The following is an 18,355-nucleotide window of genomic DNA, read 5'->3' as shown; positions in this document are numbered from 1 at the left end:
CTCACTTTGTCACCCAGGCTGGAGTGCAATAGCATGATCTCGGCTCACTGCAAACTCCACCTTCCGAGGTCAAGCGATTCTCCTGCCTCAGCCTCCTGAGTAGGTGGGATTACAGGTGCGTGCCACCACGCCCCACTAATTTTTAAATTTTTATTAGAGACTGGGCTTCACCATGTTGGTCAGGCTGGTCTTGAACTCCTGACCTCGTAATCTGCCAGCCTCGGCCTCCTAAAGTGCTGGGATTACAGGCGTAAGCCACCACGCCCGGCTAGAAAAGAAAATATTTAAACATACATTTAAACATGTACGGGATCCTCTATACCGAAAATTACAGTGTTCTCAAGAAAAGACATCAAAGAAGACATAAATCAGTTGAGAGACATACTGTATTCATGGATTAGAAGACTCCACAAAGTAAAAATGTCAACTGTCCCAAAACGGATCTATGTTTAATACACATCCTATCATAATCCCAGTAAGATTTTTTCTAGACTAGGCAAAGACAAACTTAATCTAAAATTATATGGAAAGGCACAGGCCCTAGAAGAGCCTTAAAAGAACTTGACAAAGCAGAATAAAGTAGAACAAATTACTCTAACCAATATTAAAGCTGAATTTATAGTTATAGTAATCAGAACAGTGGCTGAGGGACAGACACACAGATCAATCGAACAGAATGAAGAGCGCAAAAAGACCCCAAATACACTCAAGTGATTCTTGATAAAGGTACAAAAGCAATTTGATAAAGCATAGCCTTTTGAACAAATGGTGCTGGAGTGGGCATCAATAGGTAAAGCTGAACAAACTGGGCATCAATAGGTAAAAACAATGAATCTCAACCTAATCCGCACACCTTATTAAAAATGAGCTCAAAATGGGTGATTGTCTTTACTTAAAGTTATGAAACTTCAAAAGAAAACATAAAAAAATCTTTGGGACTGAGAGCTTGGTAAAGAGTTCACACAACTGACAACAAAGCCACGTTCCATAAAAAGAAAAACTGATACATCTGCCTTGTGAAAATTAAAACATTTCCTCTGTAAAAGACCCGGTTAAGAAGATGAAAATATTACATTTTCAACAATGGACAGGTCATCCAGACAGGAAAATCAATAAACAAACAGTGGGCCAGGACAACACTCTAGACCAAATGGACCTAACAGACATATACAAAACATTCTATCCAACAGCAGCAGAATACACATTCTTTTCAAGCACACATGGAACATTCTCCAGGTCACATGTTAGGTCACAGAAAAGGTCTTAACAAATTTAACAAGACTGAAATCAAATCAAGTGTCTTTTCCACCCACGATGGTACAACACTAGAAGTTAACAGAGAATTGGAAAATTCACAAATGTGTAGAAATTAAACAACATTCTCCTGAGCAACCAATGGGTCAAAGAAGAAATCAAAAGGGAAATCAAAAAAATTCTTGACACAAATAAAAATAGAAACACAACATACCAAAACTTATGAGATGCAGCAAAAGCAGTCCTGAGAGAGAACTTTATAGCAATAAATGCCAACCTAAACAAAAAACAAAGATCTCGCCAGGCATGGTGGCCCATGCCTGTAATCCCAGCACTTTGGGAGATCATGGTGGGCAGATCATGAGGTCAGGAGTTTGAGAACAGCCTGGCCAAGAGACCAGCCTGGCCAACATGGTGAAACCCCATCTCTAGTAGAAACAAATGAAATAAGTAACAGAAGAACAATAAAGTCTATAAAAACCAAAGATGGTTTTTGAAAAGATCAACAAAATTGACAAACCTTTAGCAAGACTGACAAAGAAAAGGACAGAAGACTCATTACTGAAATCAGAAATGAAAGAGAGGATATCACTAATGACCTAATAGAAATGAAAAGGATTTTAAGGGAATATCATTGACAGAAGTATGCCAATAAATTGGACAGCCTAGATGAAATGGACAAACTCCTAGAAAGATACAAACTACTGAAGTTGACCCAAGAAGAAAGAGAAAATCTGGCCAGGTGTGGTGGCTCATGCCTTGTAATCCCAGCACTTTGGGAGGCTGAGGCAGGAGCATTACCTGAGCCCACGAGTGCAATACCAGCTTAGGCAGCATGGTGAGATCCTGTCTCTATTAAATTAAATAAAACAAAATAAAAATAAAACTGAAACTCACCAATGAAAACACAATAACCCAATTTAAAATGGACAAAGGATTTGAATAGACATTTCTCCAAAAAACATAAGCAATATTCAATAAAGCACATGAAAAGATGCTTGATTTCATTAGCATTAGGGAAATGCACATCAAAACCACAATAAGACAATAAGACACCACTTCACGCCCACGAAGGTGACTGCAATAAAAGAGACTTAAGATTCTACTTTCAGGGGTCATTTCCACAGTTTGTTACTAGAGAAGATTCTCTGAAGGTATACAGCATCAAAAAAATAAATAAATAAAAAATTTAAAAAGGAAATAGAAAATCTGAATAGATCCATAATAGATAGAATAATACAAAAAACTTTCCCAAAAGAAAAGCCCAGAGTCATATGCCTTCACTGATAAATTCTATAAAATATTTAAATAATTAACAGCAATTCTTCAGCAACTCTTCCAGAAAATAAGAGGAGACAACACTACCTAAATAAGCCAATGAAATCAGTAGTGTGCTGATATCAAAACCAGACAAAGACATCACAAAAAAAACTACAAACCTATTTCTGTTAGTAATATAGATGCAAAATTCCTCAACAAAATATAAGGATACCAAGTGCAACAAAAACAGTTATATTCCAAATGATTTTTTTAAGGCTCAAAAGCAATTCAACGGGCAGATAGTCTTTTTAACAAATGGTCCTAGAACAATTAGACATTCACGGGCAAGCAAGTGAAGTTTCAGGAAAAAAACACAGGAGAAAATCTATAAAACCTAGGTATAGACAAAGATCTTGTTCTTAGATTTGGCATCAAAAGCATGATCCAGGCCGAGTGCAGTGGCTCATGCCTGTAATCCTAGCACTTTGGGGGGCTAAGATGGGTAGATGGCTTGATCCCGGAGTTCAAGACCAGCCCGGGCAGCACAGTGAGACCTTATCTCTGCAAAAAATACAAAAATTAGCCAGGTGTGGTAGTGCGCAACTATAGTCCCAGCTACTTGGGAAGCTGAAGGGGGAGGATCACTTGAGCCCGCAAGGTCAAGGCTGCAGTGAACCATGATCATGCCACTGCACTGCAGCCTGGGAAACAGGGTGAGACCCTGTCTTGGGCAAAAAAAAATAAGTACGATCGATAAAAGGAAAAATTGACAAACTAGACATCATCAAAATCTAAAACTTCTGCAAAAGACTCTGTTAAGAGGATGAAAAGACAAGCTACAGAATGGAAGAAAGTATTTGCAAACCACATATCTGACTAAGGACAAATGTCTACAATATTTAAGGAACTCTCAAACTCAGTAGTAAGAAAAACAAAAAATCTAATTAGAAAATGGACCAAAGACATGAACAGACATTCCACTGAATAGGATATACGGATGGCAAACGAATACATGAAAAGGTGTTCAATATCATTAGCCAGAGAAATGCAAACTAAACCACAACAAGATATTACCACACACTTATAAAATGACTAAAACAGAAATAGTGATAGCCCAAATACTGGTGAAGATACAGAGAAAATGACACTGACACAATGCTTTAGGGATTGCAAAATATTACAACCTTCATGGAAAACTGATCATTTCTTATAAAACTAAACATGTAACAACCATGTGATCCAGTCATCGCACTCTTGGGCATTTACTCATAAAGAAAGAGAAATTTATGTTCACACAAAAATACTATGCATGAGAGTTTCCAGCAGCCTTGTTCATAATAGCCAAAACTGGCTTCAATACATCAAGTAAACAAACTGTGGTACATCCATCCCATGGAATACTCCTTGGCAATAAGAATGAATGAGCAACTGATACACCCAACAATATGAATGGATGCCAACTGAATTATACATGAAAAAGGCCAATTCCAAAGGGTTGCCTACTTTATAATTATATTTACATAACATTTTTTAAATACAACTTTTCTTTTTGCCTCCCCCAAAACTGAATGTCATGAAATGACAACATTTTACAAATGGAAAACAGATCAATGGTTGCCAGAGATTAGGAAAGGGATGGGGAAGGGGAAATAAAATTGTAGGAAGGTGGGTGTGGTTATAAAATGTAATCATGGCATACTTATGGCGATGGAACTGTTTGTATCTGACTGTGATGATAGATACACAAACCTACACACGTGATAAAAGTGCAGAGAAGACACACACACATGTGAGTGCAAACAAAACTAGGAAATTTGAATAAATGCATAGATTATATCTATGTCAACATATGGCTATGAGAGTAGAGTACAATTTTCAAGATGCTGCTATTAGGGGAAACTGGGTGAAGGGTATAAGGGGTCCTTCTCTATTATTTCTTACAACTACACATGAATCAATGATTATCTAAAAATGAAAGTTTAATTTTTAAAAAGTAGGTAAAGAGAAAGTTGAGAATCAAGGGTCATTTTGTCAAAAAAGTTTTGACACTTAAATGACTGAACTTCAGCAGTGCAGGGAAACCTAGAAAATAATTGAACACTGTTTTAGCTACTAAGTTTATGATAGTATGTTCAGCAACACTGGAAAACTAACATGAGGAAGTTGAAAATTTTTTAATTGTATTAGAGCATGACCTTTTAATATTCTCTAACAAAACAGGAAGTACATTTCAAGCATTTATGTGGCACACGGAAATACAAAAGTTGACATGAAAAAAACAACTTATGTGATTATTTCCATTCTGAGCAGTATGAGCCATTCCTCTCAAAGAAGATCTTTTTCCTTGAAAAAGTGACTTGAAGAGTACTTAATCAATATTTAAAGTTTTTTTTAAACTAACTATGGTTTTGCCAACTTGAATGTCTGTTAGATGTTTTCTTGAAAATGAACGAGTCTGTCAATTTAAAGAAAGCCACTCATGGTACTTGTTGCCAATGATAAGATTTCAAGGAAAAGTTAGAACTTCAAAAACATCTTTCTCTACCACTGTGAGTTTACCAGTTTCCCCAATACATTTTTTTTGAAATGAGATGGGTGATGATATGAACAAATATGACTTTCAGTTTTACACAATGACGCATGGCATTACTTGGAAGCTCGAAAAACCTCAAGGCACTAATATTTTCCAAATGACCAACATGCAATGTTACAAAACCGTGAACGGGTAAAAGATCCATTGAAAGGACAAAAGAGTCCCACGGAACCAAGTGTGGAAAGTGTACTGATAGAGTTTCACACTCCACACTATGCTTAACCTGTAAGAAACAACCGCTTTTGTTGGGGCCAAGTTTTGGTGTCCTATCCAAGATTATCCACAAAGATCTGAAAAGTCTGTGAAAATATTCCTCCCTTTCCCCCCTGAGTATGGGTGTGAGGCCAGATTTCCTTCATATACTTCAACCAAAACAACATCTCGCGATGGAATAAAGTGCCTGTGAGAATCCAGCTACTTCCATCCAGCCAGACATGAGAGAATTCTGCAAAAATGTAACATCATGCCATTCTCCTCAATACAAGTTTTTGTCTCGTCAAGCATAGTTATTTCTCATAAAAATGTTATGTATGTTAAATGTATGGGTTTAATGTTGTTCATTTTAGATTAATAAAGTCTTTCAGTTTTAAATTCTAAGATGATGAGCATTGGTAAACGTGACCCACATAAACAAAAATCTCTTGAGATCTCAATGATTTGGGGAGTCCCGAGACAGAAAAGGTTTGAGAACTACTGTTATAGGGTTCTCCACTGGCTTCAAGTGCCTCCAGCTCTGCCAAGCCCAGACTGACTCTGGCTCTGTGGGATATTGTAATTAATGAGACAGAATCCTGTAGTAGTTTCAACCAGCAAGGACTTACCTCTTCCTCCTATACCCGGTTTCCTGCGGCCATTATCTTGATCATCGAAAGCATCAGCCAAGTCAAATCCACTACCTTCAGTGGGCCCCAAAACATAAAAGAAACAGTCAACTGATTAACAACTGGGTATAAGATTCCAAAATAAGCAAAATGCCCATGGGGTCAACTGATCAGTACTAACAATGGGTTAAGACAAAGAGACTCATATTGGAATCCGATTCTGTGTACAGACATTGATAATGAAAATATCTGCAGGATAGAAAAAGTTACTACTTTCCGACTTTGCAGAATACCACCAGTTTTGCAATTAATTTATATTAATTAATATAAATTAATTATATTATGCTCTGCTTAGGCTAGCAGTCAGGTATGCTCTGCTTAGGCTAGCAGTCAGACCATTTTAACAATATACTCACTGATTGTAGGTATTAACCCAAAATTCAAAACCAGGTACACAGAGTCCATAAACAGGACAACCAAAAGGGAGAGGTCATGTGGTCATGAAGCACCCCTTTGAATGTGGAAATGTGAAGAAATGAGGGCAAATCATAAAGCAGCAGTGACTTTCTTGGATCATCACTGTCTCTTCAGAAGAAAGGTAGCTCTCTACTGCACAGAACCTATTATCATGCCCCTGACCACTGGTAACAAGTTGCTGAATGGGAGCAATGACCGGGAAGCCAGCCACACAGTCACGTTTTTCTTTACATCAGTGAAGATGTCTAAATGGTAAAATGGCCCATCTGAAGAGAGGGTCAAGTGACAACAGGAAAGAGTTGTTAAGAAGAACCAGGTCCCAAAATCCTTTACTGAAAGATGACACTGTAAAATAAATGCCATTCCAAAATGTTCCATCTGCCTAAAGAAAGTGCTTGATCAGCTTCATAAAACCTAAACAATTACATTTTTCCTGATTTTAGAAAGTGAAATGGCTAAAAAGGGGAAGAAGTCCAAATGCATTTTCCTCTTGAAATTTTCCCAGGCAGGACTTTTCATAAAAAACACAGAAGGCATAGTGATCAGCCAGGTATGCACTCCATTAAGTTAAACTCAGTGTTCACATGGACGCCTTGGTTATTTCTGCACACATGGGTCTTAAAACTATAGGTAGTTCACTTGCATGCTACCCCAGAGGGAACTCCAGAGGGCCCTTCCTCACTGACCTCCTTAAGGCAGCTACATTACCTGGAGGTTTTGCTGGAGCTCTGGTGATTCCTGGCCTATTGGTTGTGGTGGTGGTGGTGTGATCCCATGGCTCTAAAAGGGAGAGGGAGGACAGCAAGAGGAGCACATTTAGTAACAAAACACAGCAGCTACTCTATGACTTGGGGAAGTCACATTGTGAGTAGAATATCCTTGTCTTGGTCCTTGAGGCCCCTCTATCTAGGAGCTCCAGAGAATCATACTGAAAAGGATGACAAAATGATATAGGTTTAAATGAGATGAGTTCAGCTCACTTTTCTTTGGAGGCTGAGGGTGGTAAGGTGGACATGGTCTCACGTGTGACCTGGTGATTACTGAACCTGGGCTTGTGCCCAGATCTGCTGGAGATGACACATGCTCCAGGGAGTTCCACAGCCTGAGCATGATCCTTAAGGTCTCCAAGCCTTGGTTCCACAACTATCAACCTGGCACTTTAAACATAAATAATCCTGCTGAGGGATAGACTAAGGTTACATTCTTAGTGGAATATGGGAGTATTTCATAAACTGAAAGTGGTTACAACATATGCACACAATATTTTATATAAGTGTGGCTACTATTGGAAATATTAGGTCTTTGAACTCAACCATATTCCTTTAAAATTGTAGATAACTTTCACAAGAATTATACAATGTGCATGAGGTTTTTCCAATAGTTTCTCTTCATAAACATCAAGACTATGTTGTACATATTCTCACTAGTGGAAATATCAGAGAAAACAATTTAAGGAATGGGAAAGGCAAAGGTGAAACAGGTTTAGCTTTGAATACAGCAAGTACTCAATAATTATTGACTATTCAGAAAACAAACAGCAAAAATAGAAATCAGTTGAGGTCAGGTGTACTGTCATGTGCCTATAGTCCTAGCCACTTGGGAGTATCAGGGAGGAGAATTGCTTAAGCCCATAAGTTTGAGGCTCTAGTGCACTATGATTATGCCTGTGAATAGCCACTGCACTCCAGGCTGGGCAACAAAGCAAGACCCCATCTCTAAAAAACATAAGTTGAAAGTAAAAGGATGGAAGAAGATATACTATGCAAACAATAACCATAAGAGAGCTGGAGTGGCTATACTAATATCAGATAAGATTTACATTATAACAAAACTTGTTAATGGAGTCAAAGAGTGACAATTTATAATTATTTATAATGATGAAAGGATCAATCCAAGAGGAAGACGTAATAATTTTAAATATATATACACCTAACAACACAGCCCCAAAATACATGAAGCAAAAAATTACAAAATTGAAGAGAACAGATGATTTAACAATAATAGTTGGAAATTTCAATATCTTCTTTTCAATCACAGAAGAAACAATTAGGCAGATACATATATATGACTTGAACAACTTTATAAAATAACTAGACCTAACAGACACCTATAGAACACACCACCCAATAACAAAATACACATTCTACTCAAGTGCATGTGAAACATTCTTCAAGGTAGACCATATGTAGGTTACAAAATAAATCTCAATAAACTTAAAAAGACTGAAGCCATACAAATTATGTTCTTCAGCACAACAGAATGAAAGTAGAGATCAGTTTCAGAAGGGTATTTGGAAAATTCACAATTACATGGAAATTAAAGAGCACACTCCTAAACAACAAATAGGTCAAAAAAAATCACAAGGGAAATTATGAAATACTTTGAGATCAGTGAAAATGAAAACACAACATACCAAAACTTGTGTGTTACACTGAAAGCAGTGCTCAGAGGGAAATTTATAGCTGTAAACGCCTACATCAAAAAAAGAAAGATCTCAAATTGATAACCTAAACTTTCACATTAATAAACTAGAAAAAGAAGGCTTTGCAGACACTGCCACCGTCAACCCTGGTCAAGTCCACTGTGCTCTTCGACATCGTCGCTGTCTAGGGTGAGTCCTTGGGCCAGGTCTCCTTCAAACTGTTTGCAGACAAGTTCCAAAGACAGCAGGAAACTTTCATGCTCTGAGCACTGGAGAGAAAGGATTTGGTTATAAGGGTTCTTACTTTCCTAGAATTATTCCAGGGTTTATGTGCTAGGGTGGTGACTTCACATGCCCTAACAGTAATGGTGGCAAATCTAACTACCAGGAGAAACTTGATGATGAGAACTTCAACCTGAAGCATACAGGTCCTGATATCTGGCCCACGGCAAATGGTAGATCGAATACAAATGGTTCCCAGTTTTTCATCTCCACTGCCAAGACTGAGTGGTTGAATGGCAGGTATGTGGTCTTTGGCAAGGTCAAAGAGGCCATGAATGCCACAGAAGCCATGGAGCACTTTGGGTCTAGGAATGGCAAGACCAGCAAGAAGATCACCATTGCCAAATGTGGACAACTCTAATAAATTTGACCTGTTTTATCTTAACCACCAGAATATTTCTTCTGTAGCTCAAGAGAGCACCCCTCAATCCCATTTGCTCTCAATATCCTATAATCTTTGTGCACTCACTGCAGCTCTTTGGGATCCATATTTTCCTTATTCCCTTCCACGTCTAGCTGGATTGCAGAGTTAAGTTCATTATTATAAAATAAAATCTATACAACAATTTTAAAGAGTAACTAGAAAAAGAAGAGCAAACTAAACCTAAAGCAGGCAGAGGAAGAAAACACCAAAGATTATAGCAGAAATAAAATGAAAGAGAGAAGGGAAAAATAAAGAACAAAAGAGAAAAGATCTCTTAAGATCAACAAAATTGATAAACTGTAGCAGACCTACCAAGATAAAGAGAGAAGACCCAAATTGCTAATTTCGGGAATGAGAGGACATTATTACCAACCTTAGAGAAATAAAAAATTAGAAAGGAGTATCTTGAACAATTATAATCCAAATAAATTCAATAACCTAGATGAAACAGATAACTTCCTATTAAAACACAACTAGCTAAACTCACTCGAGAAGAAATAGAAAATCTGACTAGACTTATAGCAAGAGATTGAGTCAGTAACCAAAAACTTCCCACAAATAAAATTCTGGAACCAGAAGTCTTAATTGCTGAATTCTACCAAACATTTAAAAAGGAATCAACACCAATTAACCTCAAACTCTTCAAATAAGTAAATAAACAAACAAACCAAGAGAAGGGAACACTTCCTAACTCATTCTATGAGGCCAGTAGTATGTTAATACCAAAGTCAGACAAATACACACAAAAACTACAGAATATAGCTATGAATGTAGAGGTAAAAATCCTCTTACGAATGTAGAGGCAAAAATCCTCAATAAAATACTAGCAAACCAAAACTAGCACCATATTAGGACTGACCATGACCAAGAGGGGTTTATCTCAGGAACGTAAGGGTAGTTCAACATAGTAAAATCAATCAATGTACTATCCCACATTAATAGAATGGAAGGAGAAAAAAAAAAACAGGATTACCTCCATTGATGCAGAAAAGGCATTTAACGAAAGTCAACCACTATTTCATGATAAAAACACTCAATAAATTAGGAATAGAAGAGAATTTCCCATTTTGTTCTGCTTACTCCATCGAGTCTACTCTGTATGTGCTTTTTAGTGATAATTAGGCTATTGGATTTTTAAAAGCATTTAGATGGTTTATTTTGGCCTCATCTGTTAACTCCCTGGAAATAAAAGAGAATTTCCTCAACCTGATAAAGGGCATCTGAAAAATCTGCAATTGACAGCATACTTAAAGGTGAAAGACTGAAAGCTTTCTTCCTAGAATCAGCACTTAACCACTCCTATTCAACACTGTAATGGAAGTTCTAACTAGAGCAATTAGTCAAGAAAAAGAAAGAAACTCTCTGAGATTAGAAAGGAAGAAGTCCAACTATCTCTATTCACAGATGCTATGATTTCATATATAGAAAACCCTCAAGAATCCACACCAATTAAAAACTATTAAAGCTAATGAGTTCAGCAAAGTTGCAAGATAGAAGATCAATACATGAAAATCAGCTGTATTTCTATACACTAGCAATGATCAATACAAAGAGCAAAAGAAGAAAACAATTTCATTTATAATAGCAATAAAAAGAATAAAACTGTTAGAAATAAATTTAACCAAGGAAGTATAATGTACACTAAAAGTTACAACACCCTGTTAAAAAATTAAAGACCTAAATTAATGGAATGAAATCCTACATCCATAGATTACAAGACTCAATACTGTTAAAGTGGCAATATTTTCCAAATTAATCTGCAGATCCTGTGCAATCTCCATCAAAATACCAACTGCCTTTTGTGCAGAAATGGACAAGCTAATCCTAATATCCATATGGAATTGCGTGGGACCCTAAATAGCCAAATCAATCTTAAGAGCAAAACAGAAGGAGTCACACCTCTCAATTTCAAAACTTACTACAAAGCTACAGTAACCAAAATACTGTGGAACTAGCTTAAGAATACACATATAGACCAATGTTACAGGATTGAGAGTCTAGAAGTAAACCCTCATATTTATGGTCAATTGATTTTCAGCAGGATGCCAACACCATTCAATGGAGAAAGGACAGTCTTTTCAACAAATGGTGCTCAGACAGCTGGATAACCATAGGCTAATGAAACTGGACCCATACTTCTCACCATATACAAAAATTAACTCAAATGGACCAAACATCTAAATATAAGAACTAAAACCACTCTTAGAAGAAAACATATGGGTAAATCTTCATGACCTTTGATTTGGCAATGGATACTTAGCAATGACATGCAAAGCATGGGCAACAAAAGAAAAAACAGATAAATTACACATTAACCAAAATTTAAAATTTTTGTGCATCTAAGAACGTTATCAAGAAAGTGAAAAGACGACCTACAAAATGGGAGAAAATTTGCAAATCATATGTATGATAAATGTACAAAGAGATCATTAGTCATTAGTCTTTAGGGAAATGCAAATGAAAACCACAATGAGGTCCCACCTCACACCCACCAGGATGGCTTTCATTAAAAAAAAAAAAAAAAACAAGTTGGCAAGGATGTAGATACATTGGAACCCTCATACATTACTGATGGGAATGTAAAATGCTTCAACCACCGTAGAAAACAATTTGGCAGTTCCTCAAAAAGTTAAACAGAATGACCATAGTAACCAGAAATTCTACTCCTAGGTATATATCAAAAAGAATTTAAAACAGGTATCCAAACAAGTACATGTACATAGCATGTTCACAGTAACATTATTCACAAGCCAAGAGGTGGAAACAACCAAATGTCCATCAACTGATGAGTGGATAAACAAAATTGTGGTATGTCTACACAATGGAGTATTATTTCGCCATAAAAAGGAATGAAGTACTGATACATGCTACAACATGGAAGTGCCTCCAACACATTATGCTACACAAAGGAAGCCAGGCACAAAAGGCTACATGCTGTCCAGTTCCATTTATATAAAATATCCAGGATAAATTCACAGATACAGAAAGTAGGTTGGTGGTTATTTGGGGTTGGGAGGATAAAAGAATAGAGAGAAACTGCTCGATAAGTAAGGGAAAAGATACAAAGTAGCAGATATATAAGATGAACAAGTCTAGCGATCTAATGTAAAGCATGAGGACTATAGCTGATAACATTGTATTGTATTTGGAATTTTTGCTAAATGAAATATTGCTGTTCTTGTCAAACAGTAAAATGGGTAATTATGTGAAATGATGGATATATTAACTTGCTTCACTAGGGTAACTATTTATCAAGTTGTATATGCATCTCACAATATCATGTTATATACCTCAAATATACACAATAACTTTTAAAAATAAAAAGGTTAATTTTATATTGTATGATTTTACCTCAATAAATTATTTTTTTAAAGAAGGATGTCTGATATGGTTTGGCTGTGTTCTCACCCAGATCTTATCTTGAATTGTAGTTCTCATAATCCCCACATGTCATGGGAGGGACCCAGTGGGAGGTAATTAAATCATGGGGGCGGTTACCCTCATGCTGTTCTTGTGATAGTGAGTTCTCACAAGATTGGATGGTTTTATAAGGAGCTTTTCTCCCCCTTCACTCTGCACTTCTCCTTGCTGCTTCCATATGAAGGACATGTTTGTTTCTCCTTCCACCATGACTGTAAGTTTCCTGAGGCCTCCCCAGCCATGCTGAACTATGAGTCAATTAACTCTTTCCTTTATAAATTACCCAGTCTCAGGTATGTCTTTATTAGCAGCATGAGAATGGGCTAATACAATGTCTTAATCTTTTTTCTGTTGCTTATAACGGAATACCTGAAACTGGGTTGGTTGATTGGTTGGTTGGTTATTTATTTATTTATTTATTTATTTATTTTTGAGGTGGAATCTCACTCTGTCGCTCAGGCTGGAGTGCAGTGGCGCAATCTTGGCTCACTGCAACCTCCACCTCCCAGGTTCAAGTGATTCTCCTGCCTCAGCCTCCCAAGTAGCTGGGATTACAGACATGTGCCACCATGCCCAGCTAATTTTCGTATTTTTAGTAGAGGAGGGGTTTCACCATGTTGGCCAGGCTGGTCTCAAACTCCTGACCCCAAGTCATCCACCTGCCTCACCCTCCCAAAGTGCTGGAATTACAGGCGTGAGCCACTGCGCCCAGCTGAAACTGGGTAATTTATAAAAAAGAGGAATTTATTTCTTACAGTCATAGAGGCTGAGAAGTCCAAGGTTGAGGTGCTGTATTTTGTGAGTGAGGGCCTTCTTGCAAGTGGGGACTCTCTGCAGAGTCTCAAGGTGGCACCGGATATCACATGCCAAGTGGGGCTGGTTGCTAGCTCAGGTCTCTCTTTCCCTTCTTATAAAGCCACTAGTCCCACTCCCATGATAACCTACTAATCCATTCACCTATTAATCCATGAATGGGTTAATTCATTCATGAGGGCAGAACCCTCATGACCCAATCACCTCTTACTCAGGAGGCGGAGGTGGGAGGATCACTTGAGCCTAGGAGTTCAAGTCTAGCCTAGGCAACATAGCAAGACCCTGTCTCATTTTTAGAAAAAAGAAGAAGAAGAAAACCTTGCCTGTCAATACTGTTACATTGGGAATTAAATTTCAACATGAATTTTGGAGGGGAAAAACTTTCAAACCATAGCAAGGGGGTTGTTGCAGTTCTGTTTTAGTAAAAACTATATTTGGAAGTTGAGAATACGGGAAGTCTTTCCCTTAAAATGATAATGTTTGCACACTACTCCTTAAGAAGATTTTGGGTACCCTAACTCATACCTCACTGTGAAGACCACACACCCCAGTGGATGGATATGTATGGTAACAGAACCACATGTGATAATCTGTAGTCATTATGTGTGTGTATGTATGTATATATTTAATCTATCTCATCATCAGTTTAGAGATAATTTTGTCTCTAATTTCCATTTGACTTTGTACCAGTAAAATGCAAGAGTACAACTTGTCCAAATGAGTTTATTTATGTATAATTATATTATGATACAGATAGGTACAAAAGAGGAATTACTGAAACCATTATTTGAGCAAGTTCCAGAAAAGCAAGTGCCACTTACGTAAATATTAGCTTAAAATTTGCATGACTCAAACAACTCTTGTGTAAAAGTATTTATCTGTCTTAAAGAAAATTAACTGACCATAAATATAAAGGTTTATTTTCAGATTCTCAATTCTGTCCCATTGACCTATGTGATGCCAGTACCACACAGTCTTAATTACAGTACCAAATAGTTCCACACAGTCTTGATTACTTGTGCAGTTCTGCCCTGCAATGCCCAGTTTCTGGAAAAGTCTCATTTCTCTGAAGATCTGCAGGTGCCATTCAAGAGAGAGCAGTGCCTACATGCATGTGGAATCAGTTGTTCTGCCAGAGCCTGAGCTTGCATTGATGTAGAACAAAAAATGTTCAATTTATGCACATTTTTAGAAACTATTAACTACAGATTTTCACGTTGTAAGTCTTTAAATGGGATTTCTTATTCGTAATTGAGATGAGAAGAGTCTACTTATCAAGGACTAAGAATAGTAGGTCAACTTCATCAAAACAGTTAGCTCCTAAAATAAAGAGACCCATTTCTGTGAAGACTTTCTCAAAATGACAAACTCAGAAAAAATTCTTAGCTGCTCAGCAAATGCTTCCCGCAATATGGCACTCTGACCAGGAGTGATTCTCTGTAATATTGTGCTGTACCGAAACAGTAAACAAAACAGGGTGGGTTCCCCCAGGTGTGGTTTAATAATGGTAACTGCTTGGTCTGAATGTATATGTGCCCCCCACCCAGCCCCAAATTCATGTTGAAACTTAATCTCCATACTGATGGTATTAAAAGGTGAGGACTTTGGGGAGGTGATTAGGTCACAAAGGGCACCATTCTCACAAAAGGGATTAGTGCCCCAATAAAAGAGGTTTGAGGTAGCCCTTTTGCCCCTTCTGCCATGTGAGAACACAGCTAAAAGGCACCATTTATGAAGCAGAAAGCAGCCCTCACCAGACACTGAATATGCCAGCACCTTGATCTTGGACTTCCCAGCCTCCAGAGCTATGAGCAATATATTTCTGTTACTTATAAATTATCTAGTCAAAGGCATTTTGTTATGGCAGCACAAATGGACTAATACAGGGCCCATGGTATTCCCAGGGAATGGGGACATTCATAAGAAGTTTTATTTGGCAGAATCAGAAGTGTGTTCCCCCATGAGATGATTACACACACAGAGAGAAAGGAAGAGATAGTGAGAGTGGTGGAGGACTCTGAAAGCAACATGGATGAGCCTTGAAAACATTACACTAAGTGAAAGCAGATAAGCATAAAGTCCACATATTGAATGATTCCAATGATATGAAATATTCAGAATAGGGAAGTCCATGGAGACAGAAAGAGATGAGTGGTTGCTTGGGGGTGAAGGGTAGAAACAAGAATTAGGGGATTGGGAAGTGATAGGTAAAGGATATAGTGTTTCTTTTTGAAGTAATAAAAGTGTTCTAAAACAGACTGTAGTGATGGTTGTGCAACCCTGTGAATATACTAGTAAGATCCTGCATGATCTGTCCCCTGACAACTTGTCTGTCTTTTCTCCAGCATTCTCCAAACTCCAGCCACACAGGCTGCCTTCCAGGCCACAGAGTAAACCTGGCTCTTTTCTGCCTCAGAAGTCTTACAACTGATCTCTTGGCCTCGAAGACTCCTTCCTCACTTCCTTGCACATTACCTCTCCTCAGAGCTGCCTTCACCACTTAATTTAAAGTAACTGCCCCTAATCTTGGGCCCTTGCTATCCCATCACCCTCTTGAATTTGGTTGAAAGTACTCAGCAATATCTGAAAATATTTTAGGTACTGTATGTCTCCTTCCAGAGAAAACAATTCATAAGGGCAGTGACCTCTTCCACATTGTTAGGTCTAGCACCTAGCAGCAAGCCGGCACTCAAAAAACATTGGTGAATAAATAAATAAAGGCCATTTATGATACGATCTCTGGCCTAGGTGGTTCAGGGATTTTTAAAACAAGCAGAGGAATGCACAACGTGCAGAGAAGAACATTCTCTGCAAGATAAGTATCTGGACCAAGGTGAGGTAGAGAGGCCTATCTCTTTGAAACCTCAGTTATGAGAAATATAAGCTAAGATAGAAAAAAGGGTGGCAGCATGATGTGGTCTTGTGGGCTGTCATTCAGCCACATACATCACATACAGGTGGTTCTAGAGGTTCCCAGACACACTGGCTGATGGGTGCTGATGAGGAAGATCAGATGGGCCAACACAAGACTCAAAAAGGGATTTTATATATTAAAAAGTCCCTGTCGATTGGAGGTATGATATGCTGAGATTTAAAAAGTTCCCATCAAGAAGTTAACACGTTTATTGAAAGTCTATTTATACTTATCAAATTTGTTTTGATTTTTGGTCCTGTTTGTTTTGGAGATGTTAAATGATTTCATTAAAACCATCACTGCTAATACATTAAGTGTATTTATTTTCCTGAGGATCTTAGAGGCCACCTGCATGCAGAGGAGAGCATGAACGCCCAGGAAAGACCTGATAATGCCCAAACTGCTCACCTCATACCGTACACAAAAATTAACTTCTAAGAGATTTATACTTCTAGGTCTATGATCAATTTGGAGTTAATTTTTGTGTATGGTGTGAGGTAACAGTCCAACTTCATTCTTTTGCATGTGGATATCCTATGGTCCTAAGCAATATTTGTTGAAGACTGTTCTTTTCATTTGAATAGGTCTTGGCACCTTTGTCAAAAATCAACTGACCATAGATCTAAGGGTTTACTTCTAGACTCGCAGTTCTATTCCATTGATCTCTAGACAGTAGTCTACTATCTTGATAATTTTGGTCTATAGTCAGTGCCACAATTGATAAGTGTAAGTTCTCCATCTTTTTCTTATTTTTCAAGATTGCTTTGGCTATTCTGAGTCTTTTGAATTTCCATATGAATTTTAACGTCAGCTTATCCACTTTTGCAAAAAATCCATCTGGGATTTTGTCAGGAATTGTGTTGAGTCTGTCACTCGATTTAGGTCTGCTTGACTCTTACACCAGAGGTCCAGCCACAGTCAGTCCTTCCAATCAAGTCAGTCAAAGAACAAACAGTAAGGCTAATGCTTACTGAGCACTCACCTTGTTCTAAGGACTGTGCTGAGTGCTTCACATGGCTCCTCCCATGTCATCCTTACAATGATCCTAGGAGGCAGGGCTTCTTATTATCTTCATGTAAGAGATAAGGAAACTGAGGTGCAGACAAGTCAGGTGACTTACCCAAGGTGACAGTTCACAAGTGGCAGAGGTAAGGTTTCGACCCAAGAAGTCTGACTCCAAAGCCCTTGACTTTCTCAACTCAATATATAATACAAAGAGATCTTAATAAACCCATTTTTAAAAGGCAAGCAATCTGGCAGAAAAATGGGGGAAGAATGTGAAAATTTACCAAAGAGGCAAATGCAAATAGCCAGTAAATATATGATGCTCCATATGACTACAATCAGGAGAATGCATAATAAGCAATGAGATATTATTTTGCCCATCATATTGGTAAAATATTTTTTATTGATAAAATTCAGTGTTGGCGTGGGTCTGGGAAAACAGGTACTATTATAACAACATCAGTAACAGTGCATAATGGCAAATCCACTTTGGAGAGCAATTTGGCAGAGTTTTTTATAATATAAAATACACATATCTTTGGTCCTAGCAGTCACACTGCACTTGGGCACAAAGAACATGGACAAGAATGTCCGCTGTAGCCCTATTTGTAATTGCATAAAAATGAAATAAACCACGTGTCTGCCAGTAAGGAAATGGCAATATGGGTCA

At 37.7% G+C, this 18,355-nt stretch overlaps 1 protein-coding gene across 1 annotated transcript in view; it reads right to left on the bottom strand.

Annotated features, from left to right (window-relative positions):
* Positions 1-18,355, bottom strand: part of CD99L2 (CD99 molecule-like 2) — a 125,026-nt gene that overhangs the window by 35,467 nt on the left and 71,204 nt on the right. The window contains exons 5-6 of the mRNA XM_011972336.1: positions 7,114-7,185; positions 5,929-6,003 (exon numbers count right to left, since the gene is read on the bottom strand). Of these exons, the coding sequence (XP_011827726.1) occupies positions 5,929-6,003; positions 7,114-7,185 (147 nt within the window). The remainder of the gene's footprint in view (positions 1-5,928; positions 6,004-7,113; positions 7,186-18,355) is intronic.

The sequence above is a fragment of the Mandrillus leucophaeus genome, unplaced genomic scaffold (assembly GCF_000951045.1).
Source record: "Mandrillus leucophaeus isolate KB7577 unplaced genomic scaffold, Mleu.le_1.0 Scaffold1288, whole genome shotgun sequence".
Taxonomy (NCBI): domain Eukaryota; kingdom Metazoa; phylum Chordata; class Mammalia; order Primates; family Cercopithecidae; genus Mandrillus; species Mandrillus leucophaeus.
This window is presented reverse-complemented; position numbering and strand designations above follow the sequence as displayed.